The 17,712-nt window shown below is 34.6% G+C and overlaps 1 protein-coding gene across 1 annotated transcript in view; it reads right to left on the reverse strand.

The window, feature by feature from the left end:
- The window catches only part of UNC13C (unc-13 homolog C), a 739,526-nt gene that overhangs the window by 245,230 nt on the left and 476,584 nt on the right, over positions 1-17,712 (reverse strand). Inside the window, exon 20 of the mRNA XM_079913745.1 lies at positions 16,845-16,973. Within this exon, the coding sequence (XP_079769871.1) occupies positions 16,845-16,973 (129 nt within the window). The remainder of the gene's footprint in view (positions 1-16,844; positions 16,974-17,712) is intronic.

Consider the following 17,712-nt stretch of genomic DNA (forward strand, 5'->3'; position numbering starts at 1 on the left):
TTTTGCATCCATGCATTAACCAACTGTGGATCCTATAGTACTGCAGTATGTATTTATTGAAAAAAAATCTGTGTTTAAGAGGACCTATGCAGTTCAAACCCATGTTGTTCAAGGGTCAACTCTGCTGACAGAATTTTAAAGAAAAGGAAGATCTAAGAGCAGTCCAAGTTGGTGATGTAGGAAGATCCTGAAATTTCTCATGGACTCAGGGAATCAACAAGCTACATATGAAACAATTTTCTCTGAAAAAGACCTGAAAACTACCAGAGCAGCTCCTTCACATCAGCAAAGGAGAAAAGGGTCACACTGAGGCAGGTAGGAGAGGCTGGGGCACAGTCTCACTGTAAATGCCACCCCCAGCTCAGTGACCCACAATCAGCAGGGAACTCACAAACCCAGAGCTCCTCCCTGAATAGTGAAGGGTTCATACCCCACATGCGGCACCCCAACTTTAAGACCTGCACCTGAAAGATGAGGCCCCCAAACATCTGGTTTTGAAAACCGATAGAGCTTAGGTCCATGGGCTGAGCAAAGGGCTGTAGCAAACTGAGAAATGACTCTTAAAGGGTTTTTTCACAGACTCACTCACCTCAAGGCCCAGCACAGAGGCAGCTTTTGAAAAACGTCCAGACTTCATGTGAAAGAGATTCATTCGCTAATCTCAGAGTGTTGGGGATCTGTTGGGATACCATCTGGGAATGGAGGTGCTGGTGGGTGCCACTTGCATACTCTCTCTTGCAAAGCTGGTATATTTTTTTCCACTGGGTGCCATCTTTATCTTCCAAATGGTGGGGCACCATCTTTGTTCCCCCCCTCTGCCTTGCTAAGGCTAGTGGATGCCATCTTTATTTTATTACTCTAGACCTTTATTTTTTCTTACTTTTGCAGGTGCCGTCATCATGCTCTTCATCTACCATGCACCACAGTACCAATATCTCCTTGAGGTAACCTTTTATGCATGTCTGGTACCCTGGCTTTTAAGGCTTTAGCCCAGGGAATGTGCCTTGGTTACCTGGCTCTGGAGACCAGTGGAAATGGCATTCCTGGGTCCCATGAGACTCTACCACTTGGAGAAACAGTTCTTGGCAGGCTACCACCCTTGCACTGCACTGCACAGATACAAGACTGAAACACACCTTCATTCTCACATCACAAGAAAAGAAAATTACAGGCAAATATTCCTGAGGAACAAAAATAGATGCAAAAATCCTCAGCAAAATATTGGCAAACCAAATTCAACAATACATTAAAAGGATCATATACCACAAGCAAGTGGGATTTATCCCAGGGATGCAAGTATGGTTCAACATCTGCAAATCAATTAACATGATACACCACATTAAAAATAAATGATAAAAATCATATGATCATCTCAATAGATTCAAAAGATGTATTTGACAAAATTCAACATGCATTTATGATAAAAAGCATCAACAAATTGCATATAGAGGGAATGTATCTCAACATAATAAAGGCCATATATGACAAACTCAAAGCTAACATCATACTCAGTGGTGAAAAGCTGAAAGCCTTTCCACTAAGATCAGGAACAAGACAAGAATGCCCATTCTCAACACTTTTATTTACCCCAGTATTTGCAGTGCAAGCCAGAGAAATAAGGCAAGGAAAAGAAATAAAAGGCATCCAAACTTGAAAGGAAGAAGTAACTCTCACTATTTGCAGATGACATGATATTATATATAGAAAACTCTAAAGTCTGCACCAAAAAAAAAACACAAAACTGTTAGAACTAATAAATGAACTCAGTAAAGCTCTAGGATACAAAATTAATGTACAAAATCGGTGGCATTTTTATACACTAATAAAGAACAATCAGAAAGATAAATTTTTAAAAATCCCATTTACAATTGCATCAAGAAGAATAATATACTTCGAAATAAATTTAACCAAGAAAGTGAAAGACTTGTACAGTGAAGACTATAACACAGTGATGATAAAAGAAACTGAATTAAGACACAAAGAAATAGAAATATATTCTGTGCTTATGGATTGGAAGAATCAATAATGTTAAAGTATCCATACTACCCAAAGCAATCCACAGATTCAATCCAATCCTTGTCAAAATTCCAATGGCATTTTTCACAGAAACAGAACAAACAATCCTAAAATTTGCATGGAGCCACAAACAACCCCAAACACACAAAACAATCTTGATAAAGAAGAACAAAGCTGGAGGCATCATGTTCCCTGATTTCAAACTATATTACAAATGTATATTAATCAAAACAATATGGTATTGACATAAAAACAGACACACAGATCAACAGAACAGAATAGAGAGCCCAGAAAACAAACCCATATAAATATGGTTAGTTAATTTATGACAAAAGAGCCAAGAATATACAATGGGGAAAAGACAGTCTTTGAATGAATGGTGGTGGGAAAACTGAACAGCCATATGCAAAAAAAGACTCTGGACCAGTATGATACACAAAAATTAACTCAAATGAATTAAAGACTTGAATGTAAGACCTGAAACCATAAAACTCCTAGCAGAAAATATAAGAAGTAAGCTCCTTGAAATTGGTCTTGGTGAGGATTTTTTGGATTTGACACAAAAGGAAAGGCAACAAAAGCAAAAATAAACAAATGGGACTACATCAAACTAAAAAGCTTCTGCACAGCAAAGGAAGCCATCAGCAAACAAAAGGCAATCTACTGAACACTAGGAAATGTTTACAAATCATATCTGATAAGGGGTTAAAATCCAAATACAGCCATACCCTGTAGATATTGTGGGTTTAGTTCCAGACCACCACAATAAAGTGAATATTGCAATAAAGCAATTCACACAAATTTTTTGATTTCCTAGTGTATATAAAAGTTACGTTTACACTATACTGTAGTCTATTAAGTATGCAATAGCATCATGTCTAAAAAAACAACATATATACCTTGATTAAAAAATACTTTATTGCTAAAAAAATGCTAACCATAATCTGAGCCTTCAGAGAGTTGTAATCTTTTGGCTGGTAGAGGGTCTTGCCTCGAAGAAGTCTGTAATATTGCTAGAGTAACCAAAATGTGACACAGAGAGGGGAAGTGAAAAAATGCTATTGGAATATGGTGGATAGACTTGCTTGATGCAGTGTCGACACCTTCAATTTGAAAAAAAAATGCAATATCTGTGAAGTACAATACAATGAGGCTTGCCTGTATATAAAGAACTCATTCAACTCAATAGCCAAAAAAAAATTCACTTGAAATAGAAAAGAGCAGAAGATATGAATAGATATTTTCCAGAGAATATATAGAGACGGCCAATAGGTACATGAAAAGATGCTCAATATTACTAATCATTAAGGAAATACAAATTAAAAGCACAATGAGATATCACCTCACCCCTGTTAGTATGGCTATTATTAAAAAGACAAGATATAATCAGCATTGGTTAGGATGTGGAACAAAGGGAACCCTTGTATATTGCTGGTGGGAATGTCAATTGGTATAGTCACTATGGAAAACTGTATGGAGGTTCCTAAAAAAAGTAAGATAGAAAACTACCATATAATTCAGCAATTTCACTTCTGGGTATTTGTCACCAAAATCCACCAAAAACACTAATTTGAAAAGATATACGCAGCCCCATCTTCATTGCATCATTAGTTACAATTGCCAAGATTGGAAACAACCTACATGTCCATCAATAGATAAATGGATAAAGAAGATTTGAGATAAAGATATATAGATACACATACATCTACACCTACATACATCTACATACATACATACATATACGTGCATACACACACACAATGTAATACTTTTCAGCCATAAAAAAGAATGGAATCTTGCCATTTAGAACAACATGAATGGACTCTGAGAGTGTTATGCTAAGTGAAATAAGTCAGAGAGAGAAAGACAAATACTGTATGAGTTCACTCATATGTGGATGCAAAAAGAAACACAAGCTCATAGATACAGAGAATAGATGGTTGGTTGCCAGAGGTGGGGGGTGAGGGTGTGGATGAAATGGGTAATGGGGTTCAAAAGTTTCAAGCTTCCGACTATAAAATAAGTAAGTTATGGGGATATATTGTACCACATGGTTACTACAGTTAATAATTCTGTATTGCATATTTGAAAACTGCTAAGAAATTAGATCTTAAAAGTCTTCATCACAAGAAAAAGCATTTTTGTAACTCTTTACGGTGACAGATGTTAACTGGACTTCCTGTGGTGATCATTTTGCAATATATACAAATATTGAGTCAATGTTATAAACTTAAAGTCTATATTTATAATAATGTTATATGTCAATTATACCTCAATAAAAAGTACTATAATAAAAAGAAAAAAGAAAATGAAGATCTTCTGAATACCTATGAGTAAGGTTATTCACAAGCACTATCACATTTAATCCTCACAGCAATCCTATGAAGTAAGTGTTGTTATCCCCTTTAGCCAAATGAAGAAATTGAGGCTTAGAGGAATTAAATAACTTGCCCAAGACTCAATATTGTTCTAAGCTGATGTGGGGGGACAAGGTTCTATTTGAATGCAGGTGCACATGATTTCAAAACTTCATTTCTTCCTAAGACAAGCCCACTTACTTGCAAAACGGAACAAGATTCTTTGTTGACATGAGGCAGGCAGGACCACCTATATATCTGTAGGACTTATGGAAACTATTTCCAGACTGAAGAAGGGTCTACCTCCTTCATCCTGGACCAGACACCAGCCCTTTTTTGCCAACAGGTTGATGTGTTCCCAGGGTTTTTATGGGACTGCCTTGTGTTTGAAGCACTGGACTAAATCACCAAGTACAGCTAGAGTAAGTGCCAAGAACAGAGCCCTGAGCCTCCAACATTTAAAGGCCTGGTGAGGAGGGGGTTTGTAAAACGTTCAAAATGGAGCAGCCACTGGGGTTGCAGGAAAACATATAAAGACGGTTGTTAAACACTTAGAAAATAGTATTTCAAGAAAGATGGAGTAGTCAGCAGTAACGAATGTTACTGAGAGGTTGAGTAAAATAAGGCTAGAGAATTGACCACTGGTTTAGGCAAAGTCGAGGTACTTGGTGACCTACTTAAGACAGTTTCAGTAGAAGCAGATAACTGAAGCCCAACAAAAATGGGTCTAAGTTACCTCTTTTTCTGAGATTAAAAAAATAGAACATCTTACAGTATTCCAGATACTGCCTACCATACTGTCATTTTGAGCACAGGTTAAGAGAATGTTTTATTTATTTCTGTTTTGTAACACTTCCCTGCTGTATTTGGATACATAGTTCCAGAATTAATACCTCCATGGAAGGATCTGCCATGGCAGATTTCCAGAAATCATATTATTATAAGTTGTACTCTTTCCTACATCCAAGACTAGGATGGTTCTTTCCGTTATATATTCCAACAGCACATTGTATTTTCCCTTCCCAGCACCTGACATTATTTTAGTTAGTGGTGTAGTTATTTTTTAAATATCTACCTCTCTGGCTTGACTGTGAGTCAAGGACTACTCACCGTCCTTTCCCTTATTCTTGTTACTGCTCGTTTCCTTATTCTAACAGTGCCTGGCACATAACAAGAACTCAACAAATCTTAGTTACTGTATATTTGTGAATGAATGTGTGACTTTTAAATCCTTTTCCCCATATGGGACAGAGAACTCAAAACCAATCTTCCATATGATTTGGAATGCTTCCCTTTGGCCACTTTTACCATTGCCAAAATAAGAAATTAACTAAAGTTAGAGTTTTTCACCAGATGAAAATTTAAAGGCAATAAAACAGAATAAAACCTGAATATTTAATAACATATTTTAAAGAATGGTGAGGAAGCTGAACTTCTCCGTGGAGAGCCATGTAGTACATCTGAGAAAAATCAAATGCAGCAAGGAAATGGAGAAAGGGACCAATTCACTTCGTTGTGAGATTCCATTATCCTTTAACTTGCTTTGCAGAGAGTGAGGAAAATTGGATTACCAGATTATAACAGTCTATTTTGCCTTTGCTGACCACGTATTAGAGAATATGTATAGACACCAAGTATGGGAGGTGGCTAAATTACATATGTATTATAGAAGTTAGTATAATAGATAGTTTGTTGTATTTTTGCTTTATACTTTCCATTTGACACTGTTCTGAAGATTAGGAGCTTTAAAAGAAAACTGCCACTAAATATGAGGATCTTTTAATGGAGCCGGTCTCATCATTACATTATATCTCATTTTATTAATGTCATCCCATTTTACTCAAACGAGTTTATTGTTGCTGATGATGTTCCAAAACGATTAATATGATAAAAAGTATTAGGAGGGTATATTCTGCCTCTAAACACACACACACACACACAAACCCCTTATTTAAAAAGCATGTAAATAAAGTCAAAACAATGAGGACAACAGTACCGATGCCTACTGGGAGGCTGCATATATTGATTTTTTTAAATACATCAAATGTTACCATGTAAGGGCCCTTTTAGATGGCCCAGAGTTCCTGATCTCCTCCTTTAGAATTTCACATTTGCCTTTCAACCCAAGGTCTGCATTTAAGTAAAAATCACCGAGTAAATAATGATATCTCAACTTGAATTCTATTTTTACTATATTTCTCTTTTAATTAATTATGTTTCTGCATTGTTTTCTAACTTAACAGCTACTTTAAAACATATAACTTTCTGAATTTAAGGATTTAAAAGTCACTCATTCATTCACAAATATATAATAATGAAAGTTTGTTGAGTTCTGTACTAGAGAGGAAAAGTATCATTGTGCTTATTTTAGAGATAAGAAAATGGTTAATTAGTGATTGCTTTGCTACGTCTAGTTAGTGAGTAGAAGAGCCACAAATTGAAAAAAAATAGTTTTAATTACATGTATTATAAATAAAAATCACAACGATTACATTCAGTGTTTTTGGAATACCTATTATATGTGAATGCTATACCACACATGAAGAATTCATTGATGGGCAAAAGTGACATAATTCCTGCTCTGGTGGGGTTTACAGTCTGTACCACCATATTGTCTCTTCTATGATCTTAATTGCTATATTATTTTACTAATGATTCAGTAATGTCACTAACATCTCCTTAGTTTTTCTCTTAAAAGGGAATTACAGTAAGTCCCCTACATACGAATGAGTTCTGTTCCAAGAGTGTGTTCATTAAGTCTAACAAACTTAGCCTAGGTACTCAACTAACACAGTTGGCTATATAGTACCGTACTGTAATAGGTTTATAATACTTTTCACACAACTAGCACATAAAAAACAAACACAAAAAATAAAGAAAATATTTTTAATCTTAGAGTACAGTACCTTGAAAAGTACAGTAGTACAGTACAACAGCTGGCACTTCTTAGCATCATCAACTACATCACTGCTGCTTTTATGCTTGCTTCTGGACATCCTGGGCTTGAAATAAAGATACTGTACTACTGTACTCTATTCAGTACTGTAAAGTACACAAAAGCTCAACCAGTTGTAGAGGATGCATACGTGTACGCCAGACATGTGAACTAACTTAGATGATTGGACAGGTTAATGCACATTTGCGTCTTTGAAAGTTCGCAACTTGAAGGTTCGTATGTAGGGGACTTACTCTATATTAAGAATTCTGTAAATTCTGGGCAGCTGGGGAAGAGCAGCCTAAGCCATGAAAAATAATACAGACTACTAGGCAAAAATATTCCTTAAGCAGACTTCTTACATACTATAGCTCTTTGTGCAATTTAATTTGCAGTTGACGTTTATTTTCTTTTTCTCTGGGATACTTATCAAAAAGAAAAAAATCTAAAGAAAAAAATTAGAAGTAGTGACAAATAAAATTTTATTTTATTTAATATTTGCTTAATGTGAAGTATCTCTTGAAGAACTTATTAAAATATGGATTCCTGGGATTCTTCTCAGATACCCTATTTTATTGGGTCCAAGGTGGTCAAGTTCCCCAGGTGATTCTTAGGATCAGGGCAGTTTGGGAAATATTGAACTAGAATCAAGCAAGTATAAGAAAATGTATGTTTCCTTCTTTATGTTTACTGCACTTTTCATGAATTTCAAGTAATCTGATTTACTAAATGCCCCATCTGAATCAACAAATGTGTTTTAAAAGTAACAGATTCAAGACCCATTGATTTTCCAGTTAACACAGTGTGAAAGAATAAATTGTGAGATGACTCGACTCCATGTATAACCTTCAATGAAACACCATATTCCAAACACCTTAAGACGTTAAAAAAAAATACCAAGAAGCACATCATAGATTGATTTTTTTGCCTGTAATTATTTGTGAATTATGTATACCTTTAAAGAATAAACATTTCTAAAGTGGGAACACATTAAAACAAAAATCACATAATGCAGTATCGATTCTAATAGGGTAGCTTTATGGCTACAATATTATACAGTTTCAGGGGTCATCATTCCTATTATTGTGTATGACCACGTGAAGCAGGTAGTGCCAATAATAAATCTAACCCAGTTCTATACTTGTTGGATACCAAATTCATATCAATTTAAAGGTTTTATGAAGATTAGGTACTAGATTCCAAATATATCACAAATACAGAATATTTTTCTCCAGAAATTTAGACTTCATGTATTCTTTTTTTTACTGGAGGTAGGGAAAACATTGAAATCTCAAATACAGATATTTTGACTATGCACAATTCATATATCCATCTCTCTTGTATATCTATCCATCCACCCAACCATCCTTCCATCTACTCCTTTTTCATCCATTCCAAAATTCCATCTCCTCCTGATCTACATAAGATCATATACTACGTTAGATGTTTATCTATTTCTCTGATCTTGTAAAATGTTATTATTGTGATGTGTGTTTACTTTAAATTTACTTAACTAGTATTATGCTATACAACACCTTCTGTTTCTTTTTTTTTTCCACTCATCAGTATGTTTTTAATTTCTTTCCATGTTACTAGGTAAACAACTAACTCATTTCTTCTAACTGCTCCATAATATTCTATGGGTAAATCCACCACATTTTATGTATCTATTCTTCTATGAAAGACATAAGGATTGCCTCCAACTTCTAAGTATCACAAACAATGCTAAAGTGAATATTCTACTAAATATCTTCTTAGGGATCTTTGTGCAAATATGTCTAATATATAGATCTAATATCAGGATTGCTGGTTCCTAGTTTCCATGCTAACCAAAAGTTCATGAGAGCGCCAATGTCTCCATTTCCTCATGAAATGTACTTTATTAATTTTTGCTGACCTGTTAGATATAAGATTATAGCTCACTGATGTTTTGACTATATTACTTTAATTAATAATGAGTTTAAGAAACTTCTCAAAGCTTATAAGCTTCTTGAGTAAGCATTTTTATAAATTGCCTGTTTGTTTTTTGTGCCTATTGTTTAAAATGGAATATCTATCTTTTTTGGTTGCTATTTTGGAATTCCTTAGTCCTTTGTCAGCTTTTGACACTGCAAAGATTTTTTGCAATCTTTCATCCTTCTCACAGTGTACATTTACAATAAATTGTCAATTTTAAAATAATTAAATAGATCAATTTTTCTATTTAAAATTTGTGCTTTGGAATTTTAAAAAGTCTTTCCTACCATGCATCAGAAAGGTATTAACCTATACTATCATTATTATTACATTAACACTTCTCTTTTTCATCCTCTTAAGTTCACATTGGATATGGTATTAGGCAAGAAACCAGCTCTTCCCACAAACCCCTAACCCCTAGCTCCATATGGTGAAACAATTTTCCTTACACTCTAAATGTCTGTTCCTTTTCCTAGTAATCTATGTGCCACAATGTTTAGTGTAAAGAAATTCTGTTGTTCTTGTATTTGTTGAATGAGATTTATTCTTATGTGAACCAATAGCTATTTGTAGATTCTGTTAGTTTTCCTACACGTATAGTCATATGACTCATAAATAAAAGTTCTTTTCTTTTCTAATTTATATTCTCATTTCTTCAACTATTATGTTACACAGCAGTATTAATAGGATAATTATCTGTATTTCTTAAATGAATGTACCTAAATTTCATCTGTTAATGTTAGCCATAGTTTTTTTTTAATGTAAACTTAAATAAAAATCTGTTCCATTCCTAATTTTTTCAGAGTTTCTTTTTTAATCGTAAAGAGGCATCAAACTTAACCATACACTCATTCTACATATATTGCATAAATATATGATCTTCCCCCTTTAGATAACTATTATAGTGACTTATATTGATAAATTTTTTTCCTAATGTCAAACAATCCTTGAATTCCTGGGATAAGATTGTTTGATCTGGTTGTATTTTAAATATGCCATTTGATAATTTATTTAGAACTTTAAAACAGTGTTCATTTACAAAATGTGTCTATAATTTTCTTTTCAAATATTGTCATAATCCAATTTTAGAATCAAGATTACACTAGTCTTACTGGCACAACTTACTCTGCATGTTGTTTATTCTCTCAGAATTTATTAAGGTTTCATTTGTGGCTTAATTTTTGACCTCACTTTGTTAGAAAAATTGAAATACACAATGATGGAAACATAACAGTCTAATAATTTTTGAGGTTTTGGATTTTCACGTCCCTGTCTTCTTCACCAATAAATAAGATACCACTCATTTTGAACATTTTATAAGAATTTATATATTGCTTATGAAGCTGGCACTTAAGAAGAAACTTCCTACTTATAAACTTTCTTCCACATATTTTATAATAAAATTTAAAGAAAAGTTAAGCTTAAAATGTGTCTGTATTTACTTAGTTCTAGTGTAATGACAATAATCACAGGAGGTAGTGAAAAAGTACCTTCTTTTCAGAATGAACATCATTCCCTAAACTAATGCTACTGATTGCATAAGAAAGTCCATTGCAAGGGAAAAAAAATCTAAGAAAAGTCAGGGACACTTTCTAGCTAGTTACTTAAGGATTACTATTTAACTAACATCTCAAGAGTTATAGAATTGAAATTTTTCCACTTGTAAATTTCAAAGTCACATTTTATTTTAAACTTTCCTTTTATTACTGAATTATTTAGAATTGGCTAGAGTAAAAACAAAAGAAAAAACAAACAAAAATAGCTATGGCAACTTTTTTGGCTAAAATAACTGAAAAAGTACACATCTACAAATCAAGGGAAACTTTCTGAAACTTGACATGCATACGTTCATGTAAGTTGCCAATTTAAGATATTGTGAAGGGTGTTTTCTTTTTTCTAAAAAAGTTTTCAGAAGATATCTTGGTCAAAATTTTTAAACGAATAGCAGTAACATACTGCATACATACAGATATTTTTGCATAGAAGTTCTATTAAGTAAGCAGTTATTCACTGATTTCTGCTACTGTATGTGAGGCACAGAGCTATGTACTACAAGTTAAATAATAAACAAAATAGTTTCTATTGTCACTAAACTCAATGTTTCCTGTGGGAATCAGACAAGTTGAAGGACATTTTAAGATGTGAAAAAATAGAGGGTGCTTTGACCACATGGTACAATCGAGTTTGCATTATATATAGTAGAAATGGAAAAGCAGAGGAAAGGAAGGCATTCTTCTGTTCTTTAAAAGCATTATGATATTCATTGAACTATTATTTGTAAAAGTGAAACACTGGAATTGATATGTAAATTGTGGTGTATTTATGTGATAGGTAGCTGTAAAAAAAAAAAAAATCAATAAACTGTACCTAAATGTATCAGAATACATAGTTTGCAAAACGTAACACCAAGCTTTAAAATTTACAGAATCATTCCTACCAAATAACTAAACGTTTTTTAGTCTGGTACTGGAGTTAGTACATGGAACCATATCACTACACTGCTTGTTTGTACAAGTGTGGTATATGAGAGAGACATACTCATATACTCAAATGGTTAATAGACACGTATAATAAATGTTCATGAAGATGAACCAGAAAGCTAATATCAAATTAATAATAGAGACTGCCTCAGAGGTAAGAGGCAGGGAAATTTGTTTTGGGAGGGAAACAAAGGGACTCTATAGGCACTCTAATATGCCAGGCACTAGTGTAGGTTCTGAGGACACCTCAGGGAACAAACGACAGTTTCTTTAAGATAGAAAAAAAAAAAAAAAAGACCAAACATTTCAAACAGACTTGAAAATGTATTGGCTTGTCCTCTCCTGGAAGATCATCTGTATGAAAAGAAAATCCATAATCTGAAGGTTGCTTTAGGTGCAACAGCAGGGGAACTAGTTGGACAATCCTAACGGTGATTACTACGAAGCTGGAACACATTCATTTTATTAAGTTCCACGTAAGGAGATCCTCTATTTGGGGGTGAGTGGGAAAGACTTTTTAATACTCCAAATTTTAAATAGAAAAATTGGTCAATTTGATTATATTAAAAATGAGAATTTCTTACAAATGTACGCTGTGACAAAGATAAAGATGAAGGATTGTGAACATCTTTGCAATGTCAAAAGCTGACGAAGAGCTAAGTAACTTTAGAATAGCAACCAGAAAAAGAGATTCTATTTTAAAAAATAAGCACAAGCTATGAATAGGTAATTTATAAAAATGGTTACTCAAAAAGCTAATAAGCTTATGAGAGATTCTTAAACTCATTATTAATTAAAAATACAATTCGAACATTGGGCTAGTTTATAGATTGATCCTCATGTGTCTTTATGCAAGAGATCAATCACCTATGTCCACATTGCCACACCTGAGTTCTTAGTTTTGCTAAACTGAAGGACAAACATGGGCATGGTGATTCACCCAAGGTAAAGGCTGCTCCATGAGTGTGCAACCAGCCTGTTTTAGCTATTTCTTCTAACTGCAACAATTTCAACTTACCTCTCAAGTTTGTTTTTCATTTTTATTCTGAGCACTATTTTTATATGGTTCTTCAAAACCCCTCTGGAGAAAGAAAGAGAGCTTCTACATTTAAATAATCAGAATTATACTGTGCCTAACAACCCTGAAACTCTTGTTTCTTGGTTTCAGGCATTACATTATCTAGAGAGAACTCAGATGAAAACAGAAGTGGCATGAATACTAAAAGTATGTCTTGATGAAGAAACTGAGAGTTGAAGAGGCTGACTACCTCATCCAAGGCGACCAAACTAATAAGCAGTAGAGCCAGGATCTAAACTCAGGGGTTCAAACATCATGTTCTTGACCACAGACTTTGAAGTGGAGTCAGTGAAGTAGAATATAAATAAGTTACAGAGTGCTGTTTTTATAAAATTTCTTTCTTACTAATTATTTAATCAACTGTACTCTGTGTAAAGCACAGCGTTGAACACTGGGGCTACAAAGATGAAACTCACAGCCTAGTAGGGAAGACAAGCCAGACAAATATTACATTATATTCCTAATAAATGCATCACGGTAAGTGTGCTAGTGGTGACATGTCAGGGTATCATGAGAGCAGACAAGAGCAACTCCGGCAACTCCGGCTTCGAGTTAGCCACGAAGGGGTTTGGGGAGGTGAAGCAAATGCAGGTAGATAAAAACAATGCGGATGGAGGCATCATGGAGTTTAGTGTCCTGAATCACAGAAAGCAAGGGGAAAATTACATTGAAACAAGGAAAGCTAGTCAGAGCTCACATCTTAGAGGACCTCTGAATAATTGCAAAGTTTAGACTTAATCCCATGAGTGAATGGGGGTTACAGATAGGACAGTCATATATGTTTTAAATAGATAGTTTGGGAGGCAGGTTGGAAATGGATTTGAAGGTCTATTAGTCAAAATAAGCCAAGTTTGTTGTGGTAACAGATAAATCTCCTAACCTCAATAAGTTACTGCAGTAATGGGTTATTGCTGAAGCTGGCTGGATAGCCGTCCTCCACCTGGAATCCATACCATGTGGAATGTGTGCCCTTCCAGGTTACTACGCAGAAGAGAGAGAGCTGGAGGAAACTTCAGGATGTTTTTATGGGTTGGGACTAGATGTAGCTTTCATCAGTTCCTCCCATATCTTGTCCAGGACCCTGCAACACTACCCCATACAACTGCAAGAGGCTTTAGGCAAGGACTGAGAGTCTCCTATGATAGAGCACTTCTTTCAGTCTTGTTTATAAAGGGCCAAATAACCTGTAATTTATTATTGTATCGTTTGAGAAAAGTAACTGTTTATTCATTCATTCAATTTATTCGACAAACACATTTCTGAGCACCTACTATGATCTAGGCACTGTTGCAGGTACCAGGGATACAGCATTGTTCATGTTACTTTCCTCTCCACTCACGATGATATGTGTAAGGACAGAGTAACAGAGTAAGTGGGGTGGAAAGTGCAATATGGGCAGATCCTGGGTCTTACTGCCATTGAGAGGACTTTGAACATGACTAAAATGAAGGGACTTTAGAATATTATGTGGAAAAGAATGACATAATCTGACTTACTTTGTAAAAGGATCATTCTTGCTGCTCTGTTAAACATAGGCAGAGGTTGTAGGGTAGGAGCACTGAGCTCTGTTAGTAAGTTATGTAGTAATCCAAGTGAGCAACAATGGTGACTCAGACCAGGTGGGAGCATGAAGGTGGTGAAAAGTGGTTAGATTCTGGATGTATTGTGAAGATAAGGTGTTTGATTTTGAAAATAAAGTCATCAGAATTTGAGGACAATTCAGATGTATAGTGTGAAGGAAAAAGGTCTTAAAACTTGAGCTCCTGGGAGAATGGGGTTACAGTCAACTGAGGGGAGATAAGCCTTAATTATTAAAATTTTTCCAAGATGGTTCCAGAAGGGCTCTAGGGAGTATTAGTTTCTTAAATTATTCAGGCCCAATGGGTGTTTTCTTTAGAATTTCAAATGATAACAATGTTTAAGGAAAAGTCTTTTTCTTAGATTTAAAGCTTAGCTCCAAACAATCTCCACATGGACAAGATTTGATATAAAATCTATAAATCTGCCCACATAAAACGAATACCAGTTAGTTAGAAAATCATGCAAACATTGTTTTTGAAGCCAAATAAGCAAATATTAAGCTATATTAGATTCATTTTGACGTGACAATTTATTTGCTTTTTATTAGAGGTATGTTTGCTTTATGGGAACTGCACGTATTTCTATATATCTTATATAAATAAAGCTGTTATTTTACTATTATTAGTATTAACATATTAGAAAGACACTAAATAAGGTATGACACTTGACCGTGATGATTTGATTCATCCACTGAGTGTGAATTAGTAGGAGAGGAGGTCATATTTAAGTTGGATTTTTTGAAGGCAGAGGATGGGGGAAGAACATTTTAGGCAGACAGAACAGGATAAACACATGAATGTAAAAGAAGACGGCCAGTTCATAGAAAATAATAGAATTTAGGGCTCATGAGAGGGACCAGTTTGAGTTTGGAATTGCAAGGAGTAGGAAATTAAAGGTGGTAAAGCCTGGTAAGATTATTATAAAGTTATGTATGGGTAACTTATATGGTATAATAAAAAGTTTAATTTTTATATTTTGGGTAGAATAAAGATGATGTTGAAAATGTAGAGGAAGAATTGAAAGAGCTTTGTGGGAGGAAGACAGAGAGTAGGGAATAGACAAAGGGAAGACATTAGAAAGCCACCCAAGGGGAGATTTGAAGTCAGAGAAAATTTAATCCCTAGAAATCCCAGAGAACCAAGTTTCCAAACAAGAGCACACATAGTGGGAATGTTAAGCTAAAGTTAAGAACAGTTATGTGGTTTTATGTTGTTTTGCTTATACAATGACAGACTCCAGCTTTAATGTTTTCTCCTATTAGGCTAAGGAGTCAGTGACCCCAGAAGGGATGAATAGTGTAAGAAACCCAGCCTGAAACCTAGCTTGAAAGAGTCCTATGCGCCTTCATCCAACATCGGCTTTCTAGAATCTGCCCCACTCAACTAACCAGGAAGTTCCACAGGTAACTGCATGGTTTTCAATATCTATTTGAGCAACTGCATTCTTCAGAGAAGTGGATAGACAATAGATACATCTTAAAGAGCCATCCCCAAACAATAGTTCTATAGAAGTAATAGCGATATATAAAAATCATAGTGTGCATTAAAAAACTTCAATGCAACAAAAAGACACATCACATATAAAGAGAAGTAATATATGAAATTACATAACCAACAAAGATTAGTATCCAAAATATATTTTAGAATTTTCTACAGATTAATAAGCAAAAGACAGGCAAGCCAAGAGAAAAATCAGCAAGGAATTAATAGGCGATATACAGAAAATAAAACTGAAGTGTTCATTGAGCATATGTGAAAAGACGTTCAAACTCACCAGTATTAAAACAGTGTTCATTTCTGAAGGAAGAGGAAGGGAGGAGAATGGAATTTGAAAGAGCTACAAAGTGAAATGCCAGTTTATGTCTAACATTTAATGGCTTTAAACAATAAAGAGCAGAGCAAATATTGCTAAATGTTAACAGTTGGTCATCTACGTGGTAAGCACATGCATGTTTGATTTACTTTCTGTATTTTCTTTTTAGAAATATTTCTTAAAAATAAATTTACATATGTGACAATGTTACCATCCTGTTCTATAAATATGTCCCAATCTATCAGTTTTATGAGAAAAAATGATAAGGGAGGCAGATGAATTAGGGGAAGGACATAGAAGTAGGAGTTGAAATCCTAAATTCTAGTCCCAAATCTGCCACTTGCCCACTGTGTGACCTTGAGAACATCACTTAATTCTTTTGAAACTAACTCCTCACCTGAAAAACTTGAACAACAATATCCACCTTTAATACATGAAGTTATTTTAAGGAGTGAATTATTTCACTCTCATATATAAGAAAGTGATGTTCAAATGTGAAGAAAAGATATGGAAATTCTTAAAACCTGCAGTTAACATGAAGTTGAATGAACATACTTTCCCACTTACTGTCATTCTAAACTTATGGAAGCAGACATTAGAACAGAAAGTAGACACACATCTTTTCTTACCGGGTCTATTAGCTGGGAATAGAGTTCATGGCAATTGTCAAAAATATACTTGTACGTAGAATCCAGGCAAGCCCTGACACAGTCTTTCACCACCACGCTGGCCTTTGGGGGGCTTTGCAGCTCCAGAACCTGGTAGACAAAATATTTTCTTAAATTCAAAAATAAAACATTGTATAAACCATACAAACAATCAAACAATATTCAATAAACACTTTTAGTTGAACTTTCTGTATTCAGGAGAAATGTGGTCTTAGAAATGTTTTAAATGTTTAAACACCCACCTTAACGTCCTAATATAACAACTCAGAGAAAACGAGCATAGTTGTAAATATTCAAATAGAAATACTTAAAGTGACCAATCACAATATCATTCATTCATTCCATTCAACCAATCAACAAATATTTATCATCACCTACTATACATCGGACAATGGTGATACTGCAGTGAGCAAAAGAAACAAAAATCCCTTTCCTCGTGAAGCTAAATTTTAGTAGATGATAAACAAAAGAAATCAGTAAAATATATTACATGATGTTGCATGCTGAAAAAAAAAATAAACCGAAGAAGAGGGATAGAAAGTGTTTCAGTGGAATAGAATTTAATACAAAGGACTTCAATAGTAGATCAATTCAGAGAAGTAACAGGATGGGACCAGTGGAAAAATTGCAAATAGACTACTGCAAGAACCTTGGCTTTGAGCAAGGTGGGAAGAAAGTAGACTATCTGAGCAGAAGAGGAAAGTGACCTATTTTTTTAAAAGGCTCCCTTATGCTGCTATAAGGCCGGCTATGGACAAAGCAGAAAGACCAGTGATGAGAAGAGCTCAATAATTCAGTCATGAGAAGACAGTGCTTGAACTATGGTAGA

The sequence above is a fragment of the Stenella coeruleoalba genome (genome assembly GCF_951394435.1).
Source record: "Stenella coeruleoalba genome assembly, chromosome: 2".
In the NCBI taxonomy this organism is placed as follows: Eukaryota; Metazoa; Chordata; class Mammalia; order Artiodactyla; family Delphinidae; genus Stenella; species Stenella coeruleoalba.